At 40.7% G+C, this 25,609-nt stretch overlaps 1 protein-coding gene across 2 annotated transcripts in view; it reads right to left on the reverse strand.

The window, feature by feature from the left end:
• Window positions 1–1,007: 1,007 nt before the first annotated feature.
• Arms (Ankyrin repeat-rich membrane spanning) overlaps window positions 1,008–25,609 on the reverse strand; it is a 35,955-nt gene continuing 11,353 nt past the window's right edge. The window contains exons 2-22 of one of the 2 annotated variants that reach the window (XM_089597055.1): window positions 12,589–12,720; window positions 11,306–11,404; window positions 11,116–11,214; window positions 10,825–11,022; window positions 10,614–10,712; window positions 10,175–10,471; window positions 9,302–9,677; window positions 9,042–9,206; window positions 8,772–8,979; window positions 8,032–8,457; window positions 7,724–7,943; window positions 7,443–7,622; window positions 6,902–7,364; window positions 6,646–6,811; window positions 6,099–6,573; window positions 5,844–6,017; window positions 5,614–5,761; window positions 5,414–5,538; window positions 5,144–5,149; window positions 4,871–4,991; window positions 1,008–2,005 (exon numbers count right to left, since the gene is read on the reverse strand). In XM_089597055.1, the coding sequence (XP_089453181.1) occupies window positions 1,068–2,005; window positions 4,871–4,991; window positions 5,144–5,149; window positions 5,414–5,538; window positions 5,614–5,761; window positions 5,844–6,017; window positions 6,099–6,573; window positions 6,646–6,811; window positions 6,902–7,364; window positions 7,443–7,622; window positions 7,724–7,943; window positions 8,032–8,457; window positions 8,772–8,979; window positions 9,042–9,206; window positions 9,302–9,677; window positions 10,175–10,471; window positions 10,614–10,712; window positions 10,825–11,022; window positions 11,116–11,214; window positions 11,306–11,404; window positions 12,589–12,720 (5,115 nt within the window). In that variant the 3' untranslated portion in view covers window positions 1,008–1,067. Of the gene's footprint in view, window positions 2,006–2,968; window positions 4,992–5,143; window positions 5,150–5,413; window positions 5,539–5,613; window positions 5,762–5,843; window positions 6,018–6,098; window positions 6,574–6,645; window positions 6,812–6,901; window positions 7,365–7,442; window positions 7,623–7,723; window positions 7,944–8,031; window positions 8,458–8,771; window positions 8,980–9,041; window positions 9,207–9,301; window positions 9,678–10,174; window positions 10,472–10,613; window positions 10,713–10,824; window positions 11,023–11,115; window positions 11,215–11,305; window positions 11,405–12,588; window positions 12,721–25,609 lie in introns of those variants that run through there. The other variant, XM_089597057.1, reaches the window with a different exon arrangement.

Genomic DNA, 25,609 nt, shown 5'->3' on the forward strand with positions numbered 1-25,609 from the left:
ATCAATTGTTGGCGTGAAATTCTTTGATTAAATTTAATAGTTTATTTAGGTGCGAGTATAATTTTTAAGAGCAGAGATAAAAAAATGCCCTGGTTTCATGTATGATTTCGGAAAAGATCAGAAAAATATGTATTTTATTTTTTCAACTCAACAGAATTCGTATAAAAATATCTGCGCACAATTTGACGGTAAGTACACGTTTAATGAATAAAAAAAAGTGACGTTTAAAAATTTACAAAAAACCATTAAAAGTATGTACGTATTACAAAAGTTTAAGATAAGTTTTTTAAATTAAACAAAATACAACGAATAAGGAGAAAACACACGCGTTGTCTGCATTATAGGAACTTTCCGCAATGTTAAAAAATATTACATTTATTATAATACTCAACGAGGTTCTAGCGTCCAAATTTATGAAACTTTGAAGAGTTGTTATAAAATGAACTACCATGCAACATTTCAGATGAAATAAGCAATGAAAAAAAAAAAAAAAAAATTAAAAAAAATGACAGTTCATAATACTTTCTCATTGCACCTCGAAAATATACCTTCTCGTCACAGTAAATAGAGAAAAAAAATTTACTGATGAAATTAAGTAACAATAGGCTATGGCTGTGAGTCAAGTATATATACTGCAGTCAACACCCTTACACTCGATTAACATTCAATTAAGAAATGATGCTCATGAAACTTGTCCTGTACATAAAAAAAAAAAAAAGAAAGAAAATCCATTCGATTCTTACGCTACATCTTTCAAACACTATTTGTTTTTTGTATTATTTTTGCTCGTTGTCAATTTAATTTTTCTACGTCCAGTCCAAGTTGACTCATCGGCAGTCACGCTAGAAAAGAGAAATTAACTAATGGGGGGGGGGCTCGAGCAAGCCACAGCTCGGTAACATGTGTAAAAAAAATATTGTTTACCCCCCCCCCCTTCGCAGAAAGTACAGAGTTGTACATGGGTTAACACAATTGGTAACTGAACGCTGGTATACTAAAAAAAAAAAAAAAAAAACTCCTCTAAGCAATAAAAAGTTTGACAAATTCCGGTAAACGGCACAACGTGCTCAGACCGGAGTCTCGGGATTCTCCCAGTCCTGAGCGTTTTGCCGGGCGAGGAGAAACGAGCGACCCCGGCTGGACGATCTGGACTCGTGGACGACAAGGCCCACCGCATCGTCGAGCACATCCTCGAGACTACCGGACGAGTAACCGGTGCCGGGCCTGTGGTGATGGTGCTGCTGCTGGCCCCGGAATACCGAGCCAGAGTCCGGCGAGTCGCTGCTACCCTCGGGACTGGTGGCCCCGGTCACCGAGTAGTTCGGGCTGCTCGGGCTCGACAGCTCCGACACCAGCGGCGTCGACTCCCCGTCCTCGCTCGGCTCGCCGGCCGGCAACTGCTCGGAAGAACCCTGTTGTTGTTGTTGGGTCGTGGTCGTTGTCACCATGGATTTGGCACTGCCCAGGAAGCGGTCCTTGAGCCGGCTGAGTTTGCCGAGGCTGCCGCTACTCTGAACCTTCGGTACCGGGATGCTGATCTCCTCGACGAGGGAAGAGGTCGAGCGACGCGCGGTTCTCGGGCCACCCCGTCTCTGGGCACCTGCAGCCCCGTCCTCGTCGTCGCTCGACTTTGACCGTAGTGCCGGTTGGGGTGACGCCGGGGGTGATATCACCAGAGCCTGCTGTTGTTGGCGCCGGGTGGTTTGCCTGTCCTGCTGGTGGGAGGTGCTGTTGGGCGGCGTGCGGTAGTGGTTGCTGGTGGAGCAGCTCGAGACGACGCTGCAACGGGAGCTGATGCTCCGCTGGGAGTTGGCGCGCTTCATAGCAGCTGCGGCGGTCACGGCAGCGGGTATGTGAGCCGAGGTCAGGGATGAGTCGGTGCTCGTGCTGCCGTCGTCCTCCTCGAGCTGGTCGTCCGGCACCGGGATCCAGTGCATCAGCGGGTTGGACTGCAGGATCACGTAGTCCGTGTCTTGGCAGACGCTCGATGCTCGCGAACGTGGACCTCCGCGCTCACCTGAAAGCACGTTGCTTTACAGTTATGCGAGCATGCATTTTTTTTTTTTTTTTTTCCCATGGGTACTTGGAAGAGCATGCAGTTAAGGATCTTGCATCACATAGGTAAAGCCTCTTTCATGCACATCAGTGTATATAGTGTACTACATACTTTTTTTTTTGTGCAAAAGTTTATGTAACAAGTGAATATAGAGTTCAGTAATAATATTGAGCACGATCAGGGTATTTGAACATTTCTTTTTGCAGTGGTTAGCTGAAAATTACGTGGGTCCAAACAAAATTTACTCCAAGCTCTGTGAAAAATATCCAAGTAGATTTTACCTTGGAAATCTACGTGGATTGGCAAGTTTAAGTGCACCTAGATTTTTTTATAGGGCAGCACACGAGTGCCTAAAATATATTATACAATGAATGTTAATAAGTTATGCCATACATTTGAACGTGGAATTCCGCGTGAAATTTTATTCTACAGTAACTGTTGTAAAAAAAAAAAAAAGATTTTTGTAAATAGAGTTGGTTTTTCCGGTTTTAGCGGAGTTGGTGAGTATAGGATGCAATATTTAGTAAATTTTAATCACAACTGATTTTTTGTACAAGACCAAAACTACGATACCAGCTATTATTGATTTCTACTTGTCATTAATTTATTGGTTGACAAAAATTTTTAAGCACTAGGTATTAGATGTATTACAAACAAACGAATTAGTGGCTTGTGTGAACTGTTAGTGTTAAAAAAACAATGCAAGGCACTAACTAATCAAAAGAGACAAATTGGAATGTTGGAAACAGTTGCACTGTTAGAAGTGGATATAAAAATAGGACTTCTACGGGTTTCGGAATTTTTTCTCTCCGTCACACCACCAATTACACTAAAAGTCCATTGCCTTCGAGACCTGCCCTGACATCCGTCTCGCGTCACTGAAATAGCCAAAACGTCAAGCCGACACTTGGCGAATGCTCAAAATATTTACATAAAAACAGAGTAAGAAACTCATGCTAGCCTTTGATGTTTGTTTGAATCAATGCTTTATTGCCATGTATCATCATATATTTATAATATAATACTTTATGTTCATATCAGCGCCGGTGTATATAATACACACTCGCGTATTGACATTACAAAATGCACTTGTAAATACACTCTTCGTTGATGCAGTATTGTTAGGAAATTACGTTTTCTTCAACAATTTCGAAGCTGTGACAATAAAAAAAAAAAAAGTTGCAACATTCAACATGCAAAATATCATCAAAAATTATTCATCACTATAGTGTAATAGCCATTTTTTTTTTTTTCATTTCAGCAGTGCTGAGATCAGTACCTAAGAGGAACGAGTCGCTGGCCTTATTTGACAAACACTTTTAGACTCCTATACCTTGCTTGTTTTCTTTTATCACAGTTTCTTTAAAATGCATGCTTCTCTCAACAACCTTGTACTGTTGTTTGTTAAGGTACTTGAATTACCAACGAGAATCGACTCACATATCGCATAAGTTTTCATCACAACCATAAACGCACACATTCGATTCCTTTTTTATTATTATTATTATTATTATTATTATTATTATTTTCATACACATATTACGTGCACGAAAATTTTTACACACAAAAGGAACAATATTTTTTCTTCATTTGTAACAAAAATGTCTCTTTTCTCTTATTTATAGTTTTTGTACAAAGTGAACAACTTTAAACAGCGCAGGCACGTCTATGTATTCTTATTATACACACAATGCTGTCTATTATTTGAGCTCTACAAAAAACAATTAATATTCATCCCAGGCATTAATAATATGTCGTACGTAAAAATGATCTAAACGTCAATGCTACGTACGTACCAGAATCAACAAGGATGGCAGTAATATTAAATGCAAAGTACACATGTGATTATCAATAGTTTTTTACATAGGAAGTTATTGGGTTATCGGAGATTCTCAAGAGAGTGATCACATACTGTTCCACCACGTTGATCAAAGTCTGAGTATAAAATAGATACATGGATACTTGAGAATATGCTTGCGATCTATGACTATACATATACCTTTAGATCGATAAAGCATTCAAAAGGTGGACGACAGGGTCTTGCAATTCTCTTGAAGATCACCATAACATATAGACCATCAGCTCTACTTTTGTTGGAAATACATCCATCGTAATTTTCTATATAGATTTTAACAAACTATGGCTTTATTAAAAAAATACTTACAAAATTATTTTATGTCGGATCCCCATGCATACACATACTTTTAAAAATCTCAACTTCAGTCTTTGATTCTTATTTCAACCAATATGATCGCATTACATAATCATTAAGATATTTGCACTAGTATGGATATATTCCAATTATTATAGTAAAAAAATTGGTGTAGGTATACAATAACATTCTTGTCTCATATACACAAATGTCCACACGAAAAGTCAATTTAAAAAAATTACTGAATCACTGTAATAAATTATATGAGAAACATTAAGTACAACATTTTTTATTTATAAAAAAAAAACCATCGAAAATCACACGCGACATTGAAAAACGACAAATCGTAAACGACACATTTGCCGAAACAAATGCATCGAAAATCACATTTGCAAATATTATTGGCGCACTTGAGGGTATGATAAAATAATAATCATAACAACGGCGACAAACGAAAACGTTCGTGACCCGATAAAGATACGGATATATAATTTATTGTTTTTTGGTTATGTACTTATTAACAGGCGCGAGCGCACAGAGCTAAAGATTCGTGGCGTTCTCGATAACGGTGTCAGGGCTTTGGTCGGACTGCGGTGGAGGCTCTTGGACTATGACCAAGGGCAGGTTAAGCGGAAGCGTACAGTTGTTGGGCTCACCTGCGCCGGGCAGTAAGTCCGTAGGCGCGAGACCGGCCGGCGAAACCGGCACGTCCAACACGTCCTCACACGCCTCCTCGTTTAAGGTCTGCAGCGCGCCGCAGATCATTTGCTCCTCCAGTGTTACCTAAAACGTATTTAGGGAGTTGACAGTGTGTGTGCTGGCAGTGAATTTGGTGTAACATGGTGTATGCTCTTGTAGAGACACTACACGGTTTGTACGGAATTATTGGTACACCGAGTCTAAATGACGACATTGAGATGTACCAAAGCTCTTACCTGAAGCTGTCATTTCGTGGATTTTTATTTTTTGAGATCCGTGCAGGCGTGAGATAAATATATTGTGTAGTCAGTGAAATAATTGATTAGTTTCCATAGGTTTGCATAGTTTGTATAAAAACGAACAATGGAATAAAGTTTAAAAAAAAGGTATTTATGTGATTTTAGGTTTGTGACACAGGACTTGACAAATATTTTCAATTCATAAAAATCTTAAAAAATTACCTATTATTTTATATAGGTTAATTCGTTTGAAAAAAATGAGCTCACCTGTTTTTCCATGATGGACTGTTTCGTTTGATCACGTCTCGTGGGCCCATCTGTTCTGGATAGACCTTTGTCTTTTTCAACGATTACAGGAACTCTTATGGAAGTACTTTGATTGGTGTGTTCAACTGCGGTGGTTGGAAAAAACCATGTATAGACATAATCTTCAAACAAGTATGACAAAATGGTACAGGGTTATTTACCTTTGCGAATGTTTTCATCGGGACCGACAATAAATCTGACACTTCGTGTCCCTTCATCTTGCATCATCAGACACGTCAACTCCTGTTCTCTCAAGGAGACAACAACCATACGAAACATTTCCCAATCTCCGAACGACATTTTCAACACCTATACAATGACATTTTCATGTTTGATTGTATCAATAGCAAAAAGTAAATTAAATGAAAGAAAATCAATATTTTATACTAACGCTCTTCAGTTCCTGTAAGTCACAGTGAAGCAGAACTCTACCAGATATATTGTTTTCCTTGATGATAGCCTTGTAGTTTGACGTTTGATTTTGATTGATGTCTTGAATCTTATCCAGTAACTCGCACAATCCGTCAACGCTCAGGGAAGACAATTTGATGTCCAAGATTTCCGGCTGCAAATTTTATCAAACGAGTAATCATAAGGAAACTGGGTCGTTTCACCGGAAAAATTTGCCAATAACTTGTTTACTCACGGGAAACGTCGAGACTGCCGACAAGGGCTTGTGGTGTAAGGGCTCCATCGGGGGTGGTAACGGCCACTGTTGCGGCATCTGCCACTCGTAACCTGGTCTGGGCCACATGGCCGGTGGTCTGGACTGCGGTGTTGTCGGCATCAACATCGGCGTTGAATCAACCATTGGCCTCGCCACCCTCGGTGTCTTGTTGTTAACTCGGCTCACCGACCAGCTGGGATCGGCAGTTGCTACAGGACCACCGCCGGCGTTCCACTTGTACACGTTCGACTCCTCGTCCATGGTCTGCTGTTCTTCCTTGATCTTCTTTTTGATGTAAGGATCGAGATTAATTGTGAAAGGCAAGAATATTTTCATGTCGCTGACATGAAGACTCGAGCGGTGGAAAGTAAGAAATACGTCGAGCTTACGCTCATCGCGATCTATCTCGAGTAAAGGCTGAACGTCTTTGAAGATTGGAATTTGAGGACGTACTCTGTAATAAAATTCGAGGGGTAAATTTTTTTTCATCCCCACAACGAGTCCTCGATCAAACAAGGCATCTTACTTGTCGTAAAGGCTTTTCAAAGACATGGAATCGTCGAGATTATCTTCGCAAGTGTCAAAGTACAAAATCATCCACGATGTTCTGAAAGGCCATTGCTCCGTAATATTGATCCAACTAGCCAAGTGATACCAATTAAAGTCGATTTGGAATGCTTTCAGCAACCTCCCTGTCAAGAAAAAGAAGAGTCGTAATATTATCACAACAGTGATTCTAAACGTCCATGTGCATGGATCTAAACTCGAGTGATCGAACCAACCGGTAACATAAACCACGTTCATCAATCGGCGCATACTGCGTGGATTGACGTCACTGAAGTAATCGTCCGTGAGCAGCATCTTGTTCAAATCCTGAGCACCGCCTAGCCTATTTAAATTGCTGCCTATACTGCTGGCGATGGATTCGCTGAGCCTCATCTTTCTGCTGCCCTTACGAGTGGGCGGCTTGAGCTTCTCGTTGCTGGTCATCATGACGCCGGACTCGGTGCTCAAGCGTCTGTTGGAAACCGATCGCTGCAGGGGATTCGTCGTTGCGTAGTTCACTCCCTCCTCGGCCTCGTTCCAGTCGGTTTTCTTGCTGTACAGCGCCGTTTGCTGGGCTATCTTGACTTTGCGGAGGCCACTGTTTTGCAAGTAAAACGGCAAATGGACCATGTTGCGCAGGTAATCGTGACCGCCGATGTTGGACTCGGTAAACAACCGCCGGCTGTTCACTTCGACGGCCTTTGTGTCGCGAAATGATTAATTTTCCACGTTTTGAGCAACAATAATTTTTATAGATATGTGCGCACCGTGACCCACCTTGGATATTATGTGAGGATCGATGGCTAATATGACGACAAAAGGGCACCCGTTGTCGCTGAATAAGGCTTGAATGGCGTCGAGCACCAGTAAAACTTTGTCTTGCTCGCAGCTGTCAAGACCGTCAACAATTACTACTAACCTACTTTTTTGACTTGTAAAACTATCTAGGCACTTGACCTGTTCCAAGAACAAAAACAATGAAAAGCAATCGATTATACATGTGGGTACCACCGCCACCACCACCAAAAAGGTATATCAATCGAATCGTATCGTGTTACCATATCCGTCATAAGATTGACTTCGCTTCGGAGAGTCTGCAAAAAACCCTCGCTCTTAAGCGTCTCCAGCCTGGCGATTTTTCGCCTGAGCTGCCTGCGTTGGGAGAAAACGAGCGAGTTTATGGTTCGGCTCCACGTGTACAAGTTGGCGATGACACTGACACCCAACAGTAAGCCGATACCACCGAGTATGGACGCCGTGACGGTGTCGATGGCTCGCCTTGAAAAAGTAATGAAAAATTTATCCCTCCGTATACATAATAATATATGTGGAGCCTTTTTTACTTTTGTCGCGTTTGCACACTTACTTCTCCTCGTTGATGGAGCCCATGAGGTAAATGGTGAGTATGGAGACGGCAACGAGAAAACTGCAGAAGCAGAACTCGAATATGGCGACGTAGGGCAGACAGCAGAGGTGCCTCCACCTCCAAGAGGCCGTGGTCTTGAGGGGCTTGGGCCTGAAGGCTCTGTAGAGGCGAGTCGGTAGGGAGCCAAACTCGGCCTCGATGGAGTCGTACAGCGAGCCGACCATCTGGACCACGGCGTTTTCCCCGGCCGTTGTCGTGCCCACCCGCGTCTGATCAGTAAAGTAGAACTTTATCGGCTGGACGTTGACGCTGTTTTGCATTTGGCTGCACTGCGGATGGCAAAAGGTCACCTGCAGCAACAGCCTCAAGGAGTTTAGCTTCGTCGTCAGCACCACCGTGAACTTGTAGGGCCAGTTCCAATCGTACCTGTTTCGAAGCACAACCACAGCAGTTGAGACCTTGTTTTATCACAACTGCGAGCTTGGTAGTTTTTGTGACTGTCGTCGGAAAAACTACCCAACATGTTTCATACGAAAGCAGATGCCAAGAGTTTTTTTTTTTCTTTGCTTGATTAAAGAATCGATTTAAAATCAAAGGGGTATACGTGTGTCATGCCCAACTATGATTCTAATCGAAGCGAATGAATTTCAAAGGAAAAAAAAAAAAAAAAGAAATGTGAAGAAGAGGAAGAAGCTCGTGATTTACGGTCGACGAGCGCGGAGCTCGATTATTCTGCTTACCATTTGTTGGCGTACCAGATCGCAACGAGGAAAACGTAAACGGCAACGACCAGACTGGCCCCGGCAACGAGGCCCGTTAGCCAAGACTTGCACGCGAGGCCTACGGTCACGCCGAGCAATAACGAGACGTGCGCCACGATGAGAAACAAAAGGGAGGAAAATTTGAAAGTCGGGTCCAGCCACTGGCGAGCAAAGTTCTTCATTTCCTCTGAAAAGTATACAGCCCCGGTGAGCCGGTTGAGTTTGAAAGAGGGGGGGGGGTTAACTCACCTCTGAGTTTGTTTAGCAAAAATGACTTTCCCGAGCCCCACTTGGCGTAAAGGCCCACGGTTATCGGCGTCGAGAGCGACGGCTCGCTCAGTATGTCGGCCAGCGCGCTACTGTACAGATCGTAGCCGAGCATGTTCTCGTTGTCCTCGTTGGTGTTCAACCGACCTGCGATAAAAGCATATTTTTTTGTCAATGACTCCCTAAAAACAAAACAAAAAATGATGAAAAAAAAAAAAAAAGAAAAAGGAAACAGCACGCACGAGCCCCGAATATCTGGCCGAGAATGGCCTTGGGGTGGTTCATGTCGATGTTGTATGGCGTCTCGCCCTGCTTGTTCGGCCTGTAGAGCAGCTGGCTGTTCTTGGGATTCCTGAGTAGGATCTCGACGATGGCTTTCGACCTTGCGCGCATCGCCACGTGCAGCACCGTGTCGCCTTTCTTGTCGCTCGCCGACACCTTGGCCTTGCGGTCGAGCAACAGCTGCACGATCTCGGCGTTGCGCGAGCGCACGGCGCGCAACAACGGCGTGTCCCCGTCCCGGGTCGCTATCTCGAGGTCCGGGTTCGCGGCGAGCAGTAGGCGCAGGATCGTCGTGTACCCCTTTTCCACTGCTATGTACGTCGCTGTTTTTCGGTCCTGCGTGGGACATGTTCACGTGCGTATGATTATATGTCACGCGCTAATCCGTGTGGGCAATATTATGGTGCGCATGTTTTTTCCTCATCGAGAAAAGCTACGCTGGTTTAACAATTGCAATTTCCATCAGGTATATGAATTATTGCACAATAATTGCAGAGATTACACCCCAGACGAAAAATGGCACTTTTTGGCCAAACGAGCGTTTATTTAACCAGGTAGGAAGTTGAAACCAAAAACTTAATTAGTCAAAGAATGTAAACGATTCAACTTCAGGCTGGGTTTAAAAACAAATAATCGTAATAAAAACTTTCAGTTTAGTTATAGGGAACTAAAATTTAAAAGCACACAGCCAATTTTTTGCCGATACACAGCTTCCTCTATGAAGGAGCAAAATGATGTTTTTGTCCGAAAAACCCACCAGTAAGCAAAAAAGGAAGAAAAAACTATTTTGTTATCCGAAAAAAAAAACCTTGGGCAACAATTAATCACCCTACCTTTCCAGGAATGTCAACGTCCGCGTACTTCTTGAGCAACGACTCAACGACGCCCCTGTGGTTGCCCTTGACCGCGTGTATGAGGTTCGTGTCGCCGGACTTGTCCTGAATGTTGATGTACGCCCCGGCGTTTAGCAAGGCATTAGCGATCTCGTGGTAACCCTCGCGACAAGCTATCGCCAGGGCCGTACAGCCATCCTTGTCCACCGCGTTGACGTTCGGCTTGTACTCGAGGAGCAACAGCACCACCTCCACGTGGTTTCCCAGAGCCGCAACGAGCAGTGGCGTCCACGAGTACTGATTGTTTTTTTTTTTTTTTTTTTCAAGGGGGAGGGAAGAAAATTTAATTTCAAACGAAATACAATTGTTTTTTGTTTTGCTCAGACTCGAATAATAGTAACAATAAAGTCTTTCTATGACCTGCAGTGGACTAACTCACCATGCCCGCGGTGTCGACGGTAGCACCGGCTTTTAACAGCGCGTTGACGATCTCAATGTTGCCCTTTCGAGCGGCCCACACGAGGGCTGTCGTGCCATACTAAAACACACATATCGTCGATCAACTCGGTCCTATCATCTCCCCCCCCAAATTATATACACACACTCGACCCTTCACTAGGAGCTCATCGCGAGTCGTTACTCCCACTCACCTTGTCGCCAACATTGACCTTGGCGCCGTACTTGAGCAGTTCCTTGACTATTTCGGAGTAGCCCCGACCGGCCGCCCACAGTAGCGAGGATATGTGGTAGTTGCCGTGGGCGTTGACGTCCGCGCCCCGCGACAACAGCACCGTCACCGTCGACACTCTGCCCTTGTACGTCGCCCACATGAGCGCCGTCCACCCACCCTAAGTAATTTTTAAATGGCCCGTATCAACCATCATTGCCGATATCGCTTGTATACTTGTATATGATTTTTTAAATTAAATCAAGACCCTTACCGCGTCGTGGTGCTCGAGATTAGCGTGGTGCTCGAGCAGCTCAACGCATACGTCGTCGTAGCCCTCCTTGGCCGCGAACAACAGCGCCGTCCAATTGTCCTGTGGCAAATGTGTATGTATATATACATGAGGACGTGTCGATTGTTGGTGAGGGTTTAGCGGGTTCATCGGGGGAGAAATATATACTAACCGAGTCCTCGGCGTTAACGTCCGCGTTGTGGTTGATGAGCTCGCGGACAAAGTGGATTTTTCCCCTGCTTGCCGCGAGAATGAGAGCCGTGCTGCCATTCTGCGGACAATCGGTGAGGTGAATCGGCTGCGGTACACCCCATTTTGGGGAGTACACAGGGATGGTGTGTTTTTGGGGCTTGTGTCAATTTCATTTTAGGGGTATCATGTATTTCGTACGCGGCGGTCAAGTGATGGTGGAGCAGCCAAGGATGACCGCGTATCGGTGTATTTGATAAAACCGATCTACCGATTTTCTCGTTGTTTTTTTCATTTTTTGAAGCATTTCACCAAGTCCACAAAATAGTAGGGCGTAATTTGTCAAGTATGTAAATTGCAATTTAAGAAAAATATTTTTTTTTATTAATAAAATGTTACAAAATTGTATATGCGTATTCCGCGTGATAATACTTAACGAGACACGTTATTTACGTGCTTAAGCACTTATACATGCTTACTCCCTGCACATAGTAATGTGCTCCATTAGAAAGTACTTGTACAAATTAATTACTAGAAAATTTTATCAATAAACGTAATCTGACAGTCATCCTAGTGACTTAGGGGTCACATGTGAATCACCTTATCCACTATCCAGTAAAGTTTTAAGCATATCCTTCAATATCAAGAAAAAATTTCTTTTTCAAAATATCATAATTGTAATGAATTATCTATAAACATGACTAAGGACGTTTTCATGAAAGCATTTACTTCAAACTTAAAGAGATAGTAAAGATGTCAATTTCAATTAAGTCTCAAGTGCTTATGTATGTATGTCTGGAAAATTCACTAAAATAACAATGATACAACTTAATCATTACATTTTATCAATAGGGTGAATTTTTTTTCTTATCTAAAGTATTGAGGTGATATGGCTACGTTTTAATAAAAGTTTAAATCGTGTTTTTGAAAACTAAAAAGTATAAGCTCAAAAACATTTCAAAATATTAAAAAAAAAAAAAAAAAATATTAAAATTAAAATTTTAGTTCTAACTTCATAAGTGCTACGGTAATTTGTATATAGGCTAGGATAAAAATTATAATATACGTTACCGTGCATATAATTAGAGTACGTGTATTGTATTGTATATCAAAGAAATGAATAAAATATAAATTTATATTGATGTATAAAATGTCACATTGGTAAGACAGAGATCGAGACTGGAACTTGGAGTAACTGAATTGCAAGCCAGTTTTCGCACTATCCAGCCAAGAGATGTATAAAAGTTTAAAAAAGAAAAAACTTACCTCGTCGCGATCGTCGACCTGTACCCTTTTGTTTTCGAGGAAGTTCTGCAAACCGGTAAGGTTGTCATCGCTGACGTAATTGGCTAGTGCGCGGTAACAAAGCGATACCATCGAGTCGGTCCGGTGCAGAGTCTACGATAATTAGAGATAAAAAAAAATAAAATAAAAATAAAACAAACAGACAGAAAAATAAAATGTTAGTTATATTTATGCTTTTCAAAGAAAATTTAAAGAAATTTAATAACAAAAAAACACAGTTCAAGTAAAATAAAGCAATCGTGTATTACTTTGAGGTAACATACAAAAAAAAAACGTGTGTTAACAGCAGATTTGCAATCGCACAATTCGTCGGCTGTCTTTTGAGCCTTTTGCTTTTGATTCTTGTGTGCACTTGAAGATTTTATTTTTAGTGCGGAAGCAATAAAAGTGCCTTAGCTTGATAAAAACATTATAAAAGCTTTAAACGATAACACATAAAATTATACCAATTCATTTTTTTTTTTTTTTTTTTTTTTTTGTAGTAGGGCAGGAATATAAATATAACAGTAAATTTGATCACAAATCCTAAAATTGATCAAGATTTCCGCAGATAATAGCAATAATTTTCATTACCAGTCACTAGATCTATTATTATACATATAACAGGACGTAATATTACTACATCAAGGAAGAATATTCAAAAATCGTTTGTCATTTTTCAAGATACTTAGGCCATAAAAAAATCGTAATTTTATCTCTGTATGGTTCGTCACTCGCACAGCTGTTTTACAAGCAAGTTTTTTTAATACTTTTTTCACAAACTTACGTGCATTACACGTTAAAGAGGATTATTATATATTTAATCAAATAATTTCTCAAAAAAAAAAAATTAGTCGAGTCTTTGAGAGATTCGATTTTTTGAGATATAAAGAATGAGAAAACGTAAAAATATTAGTAACTAAAGTTATAAATTATTAATATATTATTGGCTATGTATTAAAAATTATCATTGATTTTTACAAGACTCTGCGAACTTTTATCATCTACAAAAAATGATATAAGGAAATACATAAAATACTTGCACCTAATGTCAAAAAAATAAAAACAAACCTACCAATTTCTTTTTGGGAATATGCATCTTGAATTTGATGCATGCAAAAACAAATTTATATGTCTCACTAAATTTAATTTTAATAATCTAAATAATAAAAATTGAATAACTATGTTTCACAAATTTGTATACACTTCTTAAATTAAAAGTTAGTGTATTTCCCCGCAGATCATCCAAAAGAACACGTAACAATCAAACAAATCTTTAAAAAACGGTTTTAAAAAATTCTAACAAAAAACTTAGTTGCAAGGTATCGTGTAACAAGCCTCAGTTAAACGTACAGACTGATGGTTCAATAGTAACGCATATGCCTGAAAGCATAACGTTTTCGAAAGCTTCTAGTAATTAGCAATTGATAAGATAATTTTAGGTAGTAGAAAGCAATACACTCATACTTATAAATAGGATTTCTTGTATTTAAGCCACAGCCATTAACTGTTAACGAAACATCAATCGTTAACAGTCGGTGATTCAATTATTTGACAGTTATAGTATTGGAAATTACAAAAAAAAAAAAAAAATTATTATGACACGAAATGCATATTTATAAACTATAATTAATGGCATCTTTTTTTGTCAACAAATATTTATTTGTTGTTAGTACAAAATCTCGACGTCAGATTAAAAAACCATTAGTCAACTACAAGCAATTATTTTTATCAGTGAAAGGTTATTTGTCATCATATGATATGTTACAAATTACAATACCAGCTTTATCGTAATTAAATATTTATCCACTAAATAAAAAATTTTTGTGTTTTAACAGCAATAAATATCGTAAAAACGTAAATTTTTATCCCAAAAAATTTATTAAGGCATGAGTTTTCAAGAATATTAATTTGTAAAAAAATTATGTATTCGTTGTTATTTTCATACATCAAACAATTAATCAAGTAAACAACTCTCGTTCATGCACTTAATAGTGACTATTAAAATTTTCTACAGTAAAATTGCATGCAAAACGAAAATCCCACTAAAACAAAAAAAATTATTGTTCAAAAGTAACTACTGCAGTTTGAGTCCAACTGTACAAAATTGGCAGCTATGGAGGAAAGTCTGCAATTAGCGCGCAAAGTCAGTAAGCGTATGCCTTGCGAGAAAATCTAAATTGCTCTCAAAATAAAAAGAAGTGATAATATGATGAAGTAGTGGATATTTGCCGAGATACTTTTAAATGCTGTATCATTGACTGGTAAGAATTTTCATGTGCAAGCTCTACAAAGACTAGATAAAAACTTTTTCTACCGTATTTAGTGATAAGATAATAAAATGCATCTACAGCGATATTAGCTGCAAATTAATTTACTGTTTGAAAGCTTAATACATTTTTTTTTAAATTGTTTCTTTATGCACGTGAAGAGTTGATTGAAATATTGTGTAAATATAAATTTGATAGAAACTAGCATGTAATGTTAATCCATGGTATCTATTTTTGTAAGAAATATTTTAGGTAAAAAATATTTTTTTAAATCCCGAGCATTTCGCGCAGAAAGTAAGAGTATTGTACTAAATAAACCTGATGAAGTATTTAAAGTAACAAAAATATATTTATATATTTTTTTATAGTTTTCGCACAAAAGTTTCCGCTTGAACATTCAATTGTCATCAACTCTCTAAATTTCTGATAAACGTAACAAAAAGAAAAGAAAAAAAAAAAAAAAAAACAACAAGATTATGACAAGACAAATGAGCAAAAATAGATTTTGCAGAAGATTTGCGCTCAAAAATTTAAAAAACTGCCATAAAATATATGAATCTCTGGTTATACATCCCTAAGTAAAAAACACATAGACAAATTTTATTTTTTTAAGGGTACGTAAAAAAATAAATGTACGGTCGAGGAGACGTTGAGACTGTAGGTCGAAGCAACGGTGTTGAGCCAGGAGATGATGGCGAGCTGCATGTTTCCCGCTCGAAAAGTACCGACAAACAGTACCAAAAGTAATGTAAAAACTTTGCACTATCAAAAGCTCTTTTTTTTTTTTTTTTTGTTTTTCCTGCGCGTACGTATTGTACTCGTGAAACCCGAGTCGCGGTGTTTGACCGACAACGCCGCCAAGACGGTATAATAGGTATAAAAGTATCGTGTATCGGATGCGAGCGGCCGAGCGCGCGTACGAGGACTGATGCTGTGGCGCTCGCAGGTGAGAGATGTCGGCGGCCCCATGGAGCCGTCCCTCTCTCTCTTTCCCTTGTTCCAGAGCCTCTCGCGTCTCTATGGAGCCGTCGGGTGCATCTCCCCCTGATGCAGAAGCTGGGCGATATCGCGCGTCGGAGCGAAAAACCGGAATGCTGCAACAACAACGCGTATACGCGATTTACTGTGTATATATACGCGCTGAGCGAACTCGAGCTTTTAACTGCTGAGTTTTGTGCGCTCGGCTCTTGCCTTAGAGCTCGTGGTTTTTGCCGATTATGCGCTGATAAACGTTGTTGTTTGGACTTTTGGCTAATTTGCCACGAAGGTCGATTAATTTGGTGATTCGTAAGTCGATTGCATATGTATATTATGTAAACGTAAATTTAATTTAGTGTATCGGCGAGTAAATCGACAGCGTTATTTGGGAATCAATCGGAGACAAGCGTCACATAATTGAATAATAACTAAAAATAGAGTTATTGATAAGTCAGATTTGAGAAAATTATTACGATTGGAAAACTTCAGATCGAGTTTTTTTTTTTTTTTTTTTTTTTAAGACAGCCAAGTTTGTAAGTAAATAACAATCTATTTTGGGAATTTTCGTTATAATAATGATGCAGTGTTATTAGATAAATTCAAGTGTTTATATTTTAAATGACGTATTTTTTTTTTTTTTTCATACCTTTTAAGTTATACTAAAGTAAAAATTCCATCGATAAATTTTCTAATCGAATACATAAAGAATATTTTGGATGAAAAAATAAAAATTATAATTTGCCTAAAAAAAAAAAATTACCATTCCTACAATTAAACTGATTTTATATACATTACTTGATAAAATCCCAAATGTGTTAGGTAAAAGCAGAAGCAACGAATAAGCGATCATTCAAGCCTGTCTGTCAAAATTACAAGTTCGCCGCGGTGTATTAATCTTCAATGCCAAGACAGAATTGATTAATAAAAAAGTTCACTATATTATGTGGGTCAAACTAAACCAGTAGTAAGTTATAAATTTCAGTTGTGTGCGTGCACACAATACGGCAGCATGTGACGATGACGCAGATAGCACGTTGATGTCTCATGAGGAACAAATTACTTAATAAATTAGAAAAATTTATCAATTGCACGCATCATATACTTATTAAGAAAAAAAAAACTGGCGAGCACAACTAAGTTGTAGAAGGTGCATCTACAATGTAGAATTTTTTTTCATTGCCATAGGTGTGCTCATAAAATAGGGTAGAGGCAAAAGCCGTAGATTTCATAGTACTCTCCATGCAAGTATTAAAAAGGTGTAACTAACATAAAAATAAATTTGTAAATCAGTAGTATAATCCAAAACACTTTAGGATCATTAATTCCGTAGGATTGTTATTTCGTTGTTAAATGCATAAAAAAAAGAAGATCCAAAAAATCAGGCCAAACTTTACAATGCGCTCACTTAATCATCTTCCCCCTCTGTCATCATCGAAACATTAAAAAAAAAAATCTCTTTCTCAACCTCGACGATAAAAAAAAAAATCAAACAAACAAACAAGCAGTTTCTTATTTGTTTATCATAAAAATCTTGTTTTATCAGCGATAAAAAGAGCGGCATTGTCTGCTCTGTTAAACAAACACTTGGAACTCGTATAAGTTGACGCGATCGAAGGAGACACCAACGAGTACATCGGCAAGGTGACTACATCAATTTGTCCAATTTCTATTATACTCGAAAAAAACCGCGAGGCTCCCCTGCACGCGAGAGACTGCAAATCCAAGTGTGTCACTTCAACGGATCTATAGAATACATCGCTGCAACGTTGATTGGACTTAGGGAAAAAAAAAAAATCAAATCGATCCATCAACAACCATTTATAACCAGCTCTACCCTCCTGCAGCTAATTCAACGAGCTTTTTTTGCTCAGTTTGGTCGAGCTGGTCAAATGGCTGATGGAAGACTCCGATCTAGTGATTTTTCCAGCCCTCATCAACACACGATTGTCATGGATTTCGTACAAAGGACAGAAATTTGGTTTGAGCGTGCGCTTCACACGACACACTTGAACGGACAGTGCAGCCAGAAGCCATCGGGGGAGGACGAACCGTGTGCGAGTGCCTCCTAATGCCGAAGCTGAACTTGCGTCCGGTGCCCGAGCCTCCGTCGCTCGAGGGTCCGGTGATCATGAAAGTGGGCACGTGTAGGTGGGGCAGGTGATGGTGGCAGTGCTGGTCGTCCAGGTCGTCGTTGTGCTGGAGACCCCGTAGGAAGGGCAGCCTGGCCGACCACCTGCTGGTCCTGGCCTCCCGGACGTCCTCCTCCAGGGCCAAGGCGGCCAGGGTCTCGCTGCGGAGGAGGTCGGTCGGGGCCCCGGGGAAGACGCCTACGATGCTCGGGCCGATGCTCGAGCTGATGGCCACACTAGCTATGCTGGAGCGCCGGATGGGTGAGATCTCGGAGAGCGTCCCGCGACGCGGACTGGAGTTCTCCGGTTGGTCCGATGCCGGTTGCAGGTTGTTTGGAATCGCGGCGACTTCGAGGCATTCGTGATGGCTAACTTGGAGGACGGTCAGGTGTTTTTTTTCCTCTTCTTCTTCTTTTTCGTCATCGTTGGGGGGTAAGGGAGGCGTCGGGCTCACGTCGGCGACAGCGGGGACGGTGATTTCTGCCTCCTCGGCTGCCCTGACCTCGTCCTCGTCCTCCTCCGTGATGCCGAACTTGATTTGGAAACGCTGGGACGTGAACGCTGCTTTCCGCATCGCATTATTCCTCGACGCTTTGGGGTGGATAGGCAGAGAAGGATATGGTCAATTTTTTTTTTTTTTCAGGGCTTTGGAATCGTTGTAAAGGATTGTACGTGTGAGGGGTACGTGGTTTATTTTATGGTTTGGCCGATTTTTCGTAGGGGAAGAATCAAGTGCTGAGCCATGCGGCGTTTAAAAACATAGGTGTTGTTGTGTCCACCCAATGTTGCGTTTTTGCGGAGTTGGTAACCTTAATAGCTTCATGGATTTTGATGACTGAGGTGTCGTTAAATTTGTCTTGATTATGAAAGTGATATGGGCTTAAGAGTATAATTTTCAAAGTTTGGTTCAGAGAAATAATTTGTTTGCTCTTTATTGCTTTGTCACGTACAGTATGTATGGAACATACTACGTGGGATGAGCTTCAGCTATTAGTATTAGGAAGGAGCACAAGTGGGGGAAGAGAGAGCATAAAAAGGCCCGCAGCAGTGGCCACAGGGCTCTTGAACGTCGGGACTAGAAGGAGGTGAGTCGCGATAAGTCACCCGGGACCGCAAAGCGCCTTCCCTCAAGGAATATAGCAATAAAGTGATTGATTGAGTTTAACTGCCGCGTTGTTATTAAGCACCCCGAACCTTTAGAATCCTACGTAACAGTTTTGGTGCTAGGTGTGGGGTAGGTTTTGTCGCGAAATAAAATTTTTTTTTACACGTGATATTTCGGAATTTTCGGGCAACAATCGGGAAGCACACATAGTGCAGTGCAACAACAGGCGCAGAAAATTCAAGGCAGTCACCTGCAGCTACTATCGAGTAAGGAAGGACTAGGGTCAACATCCAGTTTTAAAAGTAACTATCGTAAAGAGGATGACTTGGAGTATATTGGCGTTCACCGTCTTGTGCCTTCTTTCAGAGTAAGTAATAATTCTATTTATCATCCCAAATATATATACTTATTGTCCCTCGGGTTTTTAGCTAAGGAAACGACGTACAATATAAAATAATACTTAACCCGAATACGGCTAGTTCCGCTCGTTTTAGAAGCCAGTAAAATAGAAATAGAGAATCGGAAATAAAATAAGGATCCTTTTTTTTCTATTATTTCTTCGTGCGTGGACTGAAAGCAACTAATATAATTAAGCTCACATCACTCTAATATAAAAAAAAGGGGGAAGGAAATAATGATGTCCGACTACGGGGAGGAGATTGATAACGGTAGGAATGGTTTAAACGAAACTTTTTCCATGACACAGGAAGATTCAGATACAATAACGGTTATGCTTGAACACGACCCCGAATCGTATGCACTCTATAAGAAGATGGATAAGAAAAATCAAGTTCTTATGTTAAAGATATTTAAAAATATAAAACCAAAAATTTCATTTAAGAAAAATCCTAATACAAAATTAGCAGAGCCAACGAACGAAACAGCAGAAATAGAGATGTTGGAAATGGCACCAGAAAAATCAGAATTAAAAGAGAATGCGATTAAGGAGAACATAGGGGTAGACAGGAAACGTAATCAATTAGGCGTGGAAGGGCTAGGCAAAACGAGTTGGCAGGAAAAGTATACCAAACGGCAAGAACAAGAAAATACAAACAGTGAACAACCTTTTATACCATTCTGCGATTGGCCACCTCTGCATTCAAATGACAAAAATTATAACTACTATACATCAAACAATAGGACAGATAGGCTGAGGTTTGGATACGAAGAAAATCATAATGACGTGTATACAAATACAGAATACCTTTTCCCTGTGTGTGACCGACCAACCGAGCTGCCGATAAATAATCAGGCAGAATCTTTTCAAAGGACACAAAGTAACATACGCGATAACCCTCAGTATCAAACCATGCAATTTTTTCCTAGTAATAGGCAACAAACAGGGGTACCGTTAGCCTTAGGCTCGAATCTTAATATATTAGGCTACCTAAACAACGCAGTAAATGGTATACCACTGTATAATGGAGACCCCGTGCAGTTCCCCTTATTTGAGCAAATGGTAAGGATGATAAAGGGAACAATACCTGCCCAGTATGAAAAATATTTTATAGGACTTTTGGGAAATAAATTGCGAGGCATAGCGGACGATCAATTCTGCACGCGATTATCGTTATTTAATTCGATTGACGAGCTTCTGTCGGCTCTATCACGAAGATTCAATAAAATAGGAGGAATAGAGACACTTGCAGCGGAGCTTAAAACTGTCACGCAATGGAATAACGAATTAATTATGGAATATTGCGGGCGAGTCCAGCGACTACACAATGGAATCATGATGGCACATGAGGCGAACCCATACTCGACGCGGGCCGAGAAAGACGCGTCGAAAAAGAGATCAGACAGTGAAGCAGTGAGGCAGTTTCTGTACGGATTAAAGGCACCGTATAACTGGAACGTCGCAGGGTTCCAACCAAAAACGCTAGAGGAGGCTATTGAAGCTGCCATTACTGTAGATAATGAATTAAGCCTCCGCCGCTCAATGATAGTGCAAAAGAGCAGATTGAGAGCAAATAACGCCGAGAGACGGTATGACGCCATGGTGGGCCTTATCGGTAGTGACGCACCCGTGGGGAAGTCAGATACGGACGAGTGGGACGGTGTGGCTGATGTAAAATACTGTTCGTATTGTCGAGAGCACGGCGCCCATTCTACTAGTGGATGTGAAAAATTGTGGCAAGATGCAAAAAAAGGAATAATAAAAAATCCTAACGTTGACGAAGAACCAAAAAAAGAAACAATAGAAGAAGAAGGATGGTATGATAGGAAGGTAGCGTATAATGATTATCACCGTCGGTATGGAAACGATAGGATTTTTGATAGACAACAAGGGAATAATGGTAAAAGGCCTTACAACCAAGGGAATCGCTACCAGGGAAGAAAATATAACTACGATAGTAATAATTATTATAACAATAATAATAACAGTAATAATTATGGTGGAAATAGTTACAATGACAGAAAAGTAGGTCATAATTATAATAGATATGACCACAGGAAGGACGATTATCGGGACAGGCGAAATAACCAATACTCCAATCAGGATAATCGCAGGGATGATTATAGGAGAGATAATCTTAATAGTCAAAGTGCGAGGGTAAACAGCTCGAAAACCGGGCATTTAAACTCGCAGGATGTTCGACGCGATCCCCAATCGTCGGGCATGACAAAGCAATAAATGAAGAAATTTATGAGAGGAAGTTAGGAGTGTTAGAGGAGGGTATGGATAATGACAAGCATAAGGTATCGGAGACTTATGCCACGACGCGTGAAAATTCTAAAGCTGAGGGAAAAGATGAGCAGCAGCTATCTCGCACAGTGAAAATAAATTTATCGAAAATAGGATACACACCACCCTCAGTAATTCTAAAAAGCCCTTATATAAACGAAGGTGCGACATTTTATGCCGATACGGGCGCGGAAATTTCAATAATTAAAGAGAATTGTCTCGATATTGGAGTAGCGGTAAATAGTAGGGAAAAATTAAAAATAAAAGGCGTAACGCACGGAGCTCGCCAAACTTTGGGATCTATAAGATTACCCCTAGAAAACTTTATGTGTACCCTACACGTAGTCCCCCATGACTTTCCCATAGAGGTAGAAGGAATCATAGGATGGGATATTTTTAAGTTGTATAACGGTCAGATAAATGCCGAAGACAATACACTTAAATTGAATGGAAGGAGAATTCCGCTACGAGAATCAGAAAGTTTTGAAATTGTGCCGAAGACGAGGCAAGTTATATATGCGTATATAAAAGAGTCGCACAGGAAAATTAAAGTGGGCTGGGTCCCACTACAAAAGCTTACAGAGGGTATTTTGTTCGGTAATTTTATCGCAACGAACAATAATGGTAGGGTGTATGCCGAATGTCTAAATATATCAAATGAAATAATAAATGTACCAGTCCCAGTGGTGGACCTTTTAGAGTGCGAGACGACGAAGAAAGCTGACTCATCGGACGTCAATGGGGATGACGTAGAAGCATTAGAAAGAGCCTTTGTACGGATGTTTAGAGAAACTGGAAACCCTGAAGAGAATGAAAAACTAGGCGATGAGATAAGAAACGACGCCAGCTGCACATGTTCGAAGAAAAATATCGTGGGAAACGTGGGTTGTGATAAGGACGGCCGTGACAACGAGAATACTCAAACACTTGAGGAAAACATTAAAACAGACGTCCTAAGTACCAGGAAAGAGCGAGTCGACAAAATAATGGAGTTAGTCGACATATCGGGGTGCAACGAAGAAGAGAAAAAACATGTGCGAGGGCTTATAGAGATTGACCCGTACGTTTTTGGACTCGACGGGGAAAAACTGAAAGCGACAAATCTTTTAAAACATAAAATAAACACGACTACGGATAAACCGATAGTAACGAAACGGTATAGATATCCGCCAGCTGTGAGAGAGCAAATGAAAGTTGAAATTAAGAAATTACTCGAACAAGGCATAATAGAGCCTTCAGAGTCACCGTACAGCTCAAACATGTGGATCGTACCTAAAAACGCAGGACCGGATGGCGAAAAGCGCTGGCGGGTAGTAACGGATTTCAGGCAACTCAACGAGATAACAATGGGCAGTTGTCATCCACTCCCCTTCCAGAGCGATATACTGGAACATCTGGCGACAGCACGCTATATTACAGTGGTAGACTTGAAGCAGGGATTTTTTCAAGTCGAAATACATGAAGACGATGCTCATAAAACAGCGTTTTCGGGACCGGATGGGCATTACCAGTACAAAAGAATGCCAATGGGTTGCACGGATTCTCCGAACACGTTTCTAAGAGCAATAACGCTTGCACTGGCAGGGCTGCAGGGCCATGAGGTAGAGGTATATTTAGACGATATAATGGTGTTCGCGTCCAATCTTAAAGAACATCGCAAACGCTTTATAAGATTGTTAGAGCGATTGTCAAGGGCAAATCTTACAATTGAGCCAAAGAAGTGCCAATTCTTAAAACGTGAAGCAAAAGTGTTAGGCCATATTGTAGGGAATGGTGAAATAAAAACGGATCCAAAGAAAATCGAGGCTGCAAGAAAATATCCAAAGCCTACAAATGCAAAGAAAATCAAACAATTTCTTGGATTTGTTGGATATTATAGGAGATTTATTAAAGGATACGCTAAAATTGCTCAACCGCTGTCGAGGCTTCTGAAAAGAGGTACAGAGTTTAAATGGGAAGAGCAGCATGAACAAGCATTCAAATCGCTCGTAGATGCACTTTGCAGCGAGCCTGTACTTAAAGCACCCGATCTAGAAAAACCATTTGTGGTGACAACGGATGCATCTGACTATGCCATTGGGGCAATATTGAGTCAGGGAGAAATAGGAAAAGACAATCCGTGCGAGTATGCCTCTAGATGCCTAAAGGGCAGCGAAATTCGATACCCTACGTACGATAAAGAATTGCTCGCAATAGTATATGCAAAAGAGCAGTTTCGACCCTATCTATTTGGCAGAAAGTTTACAGTGGTTACGGACCATGAGCCTCTTAAACATTTTCACTCATCAAAGAAGCCAGATATAAGATTTAATAGGCTTAAAGCTGAATTAAGGGGCTACGAATTTGACGTTGTTTATAGACCAGGAATAGCCAATAAGGCACCGGACGCACTGTCCCGAAATCCGATCATAGAGGATGGAGAGAAAAATCCTGAACTACCGCGACGAGAGTTATATGAACTTGCTGAAGAGCAGGAGAGAGATGGTCATGGTGACATAAATGCGCCACCCGCACGAATATTCAAAATGCGGACAAGAAGAGAGAGAAACATAATAAGAAAGGATAAGAAATGGCAGATAGAAATATCTGATTCAGACGAGTCGAACAAAAAGGTAGAAAGGAAAAAGCCTCGCAAGACGAATAACTCGGATGAGTTGACGGTCAATGAACACAGCGACGCTGATTCAGAATCAGAGTGGCCGGTGGCGAGTGAAAATATAGAGAGTAAAGGAGCAAAACCACATAAGAAACAAGGGAAAAGAGGCAGGCCGCGTAAACAGATAGTACAGATCGCAGAAGGGAATAAGGGGAAAAATATTCAAATAGGATCCTTAAACAATGGCGAAGAACAAATCCTATCACAGGGTCCGACGGAGGATAAATTAGCTTACATATGCAAAGAAGAAAATTTGAAAAAAGGGGTGGGAATAACAAGCACACCGTATTTAGAACTAAAAATACAACCGAAGGTGCAACGAAAAAATCGCAAAAGACAATTGGATACGCTGCATAGGCACCCGCCAAATTTTTCAGTAACACCGCAAATAGAAACTGTGTCGAAGGAAATTATCATAGCGAACTGTGACTCACCGGTGGCTTTAAAAGGAAAATCCGAGCCGGTAAAACATTGGGGATTCCAACTAGCCGCAGCTAGCCTAGCGAATGAGGAAGGTAAAGAGGAAGAAGAAACTGTAGGTACAGAGATCATAGTCATAAATGCGAATAATGATAAGCACGGGGGACACCAGCAGGCACAGGAAGGCCTGGTTACAGAGTTGATCGGAAAGAGAGAAAGAATGCTTGACCCTATAGATACCATAGAGATGATGAGTTCGGATGCAGGTATCTCAAGCAGAAATGCGAATAAAGGAGAGAAGGAGAATAACCGATGGGCCCAAGCTCACGCGCAAAGTGGGCTCCAAGAGAGTAACAAGCAGCAACAGAAAATACCGAATACGGTCGAAGGGGACCGACCGACGCCGAAGGAAGGGGCACAAAGCAGACCGTCTAGTGAGAGTGTAAGCGAGAAGCAAATAAATGAATCACGACGGGGTACACAGACGAAAGAAAGTCCAGAAAAAGGGACGAAAGTAAACAAAAAGATCGGAGCGTTACTTAATGACTCAATAGATAACTTCCAAGCGAAAGTTAGACTAGATGTTAAGCGCCGAGACTTTAAAGGCAAGCCGGGAATCAGAATAGACGCTTGGGAATCCGATACTATCACCGATCGACTTCTGAGCGATCCGACGGTAAGTACAGATAATGATACAAACATATCTCAACAGCCCTCGAAGGAGAGAACGGGCTCAGGGGATAGAGAGAAATTCTTGAG

Source organism: Copidosoma floridanum, unplaced genomic scaffold (assembly GCF_036245765.1).
Source record: "Copidosoma floridanum isolate Cflo_tuat_1 unplaced genomic scaffold, Cflo_Japanese_pri ptg000030l, whole genome shotgun sequence".
Classification (NCBI taxonomy): domain Eukaryota; kingdom Metazoa; phylum Arthropoda; class Insecta; order Hymenoptera; family Encyrtidae; genus Copidosoma; species Copidosoma floridanum.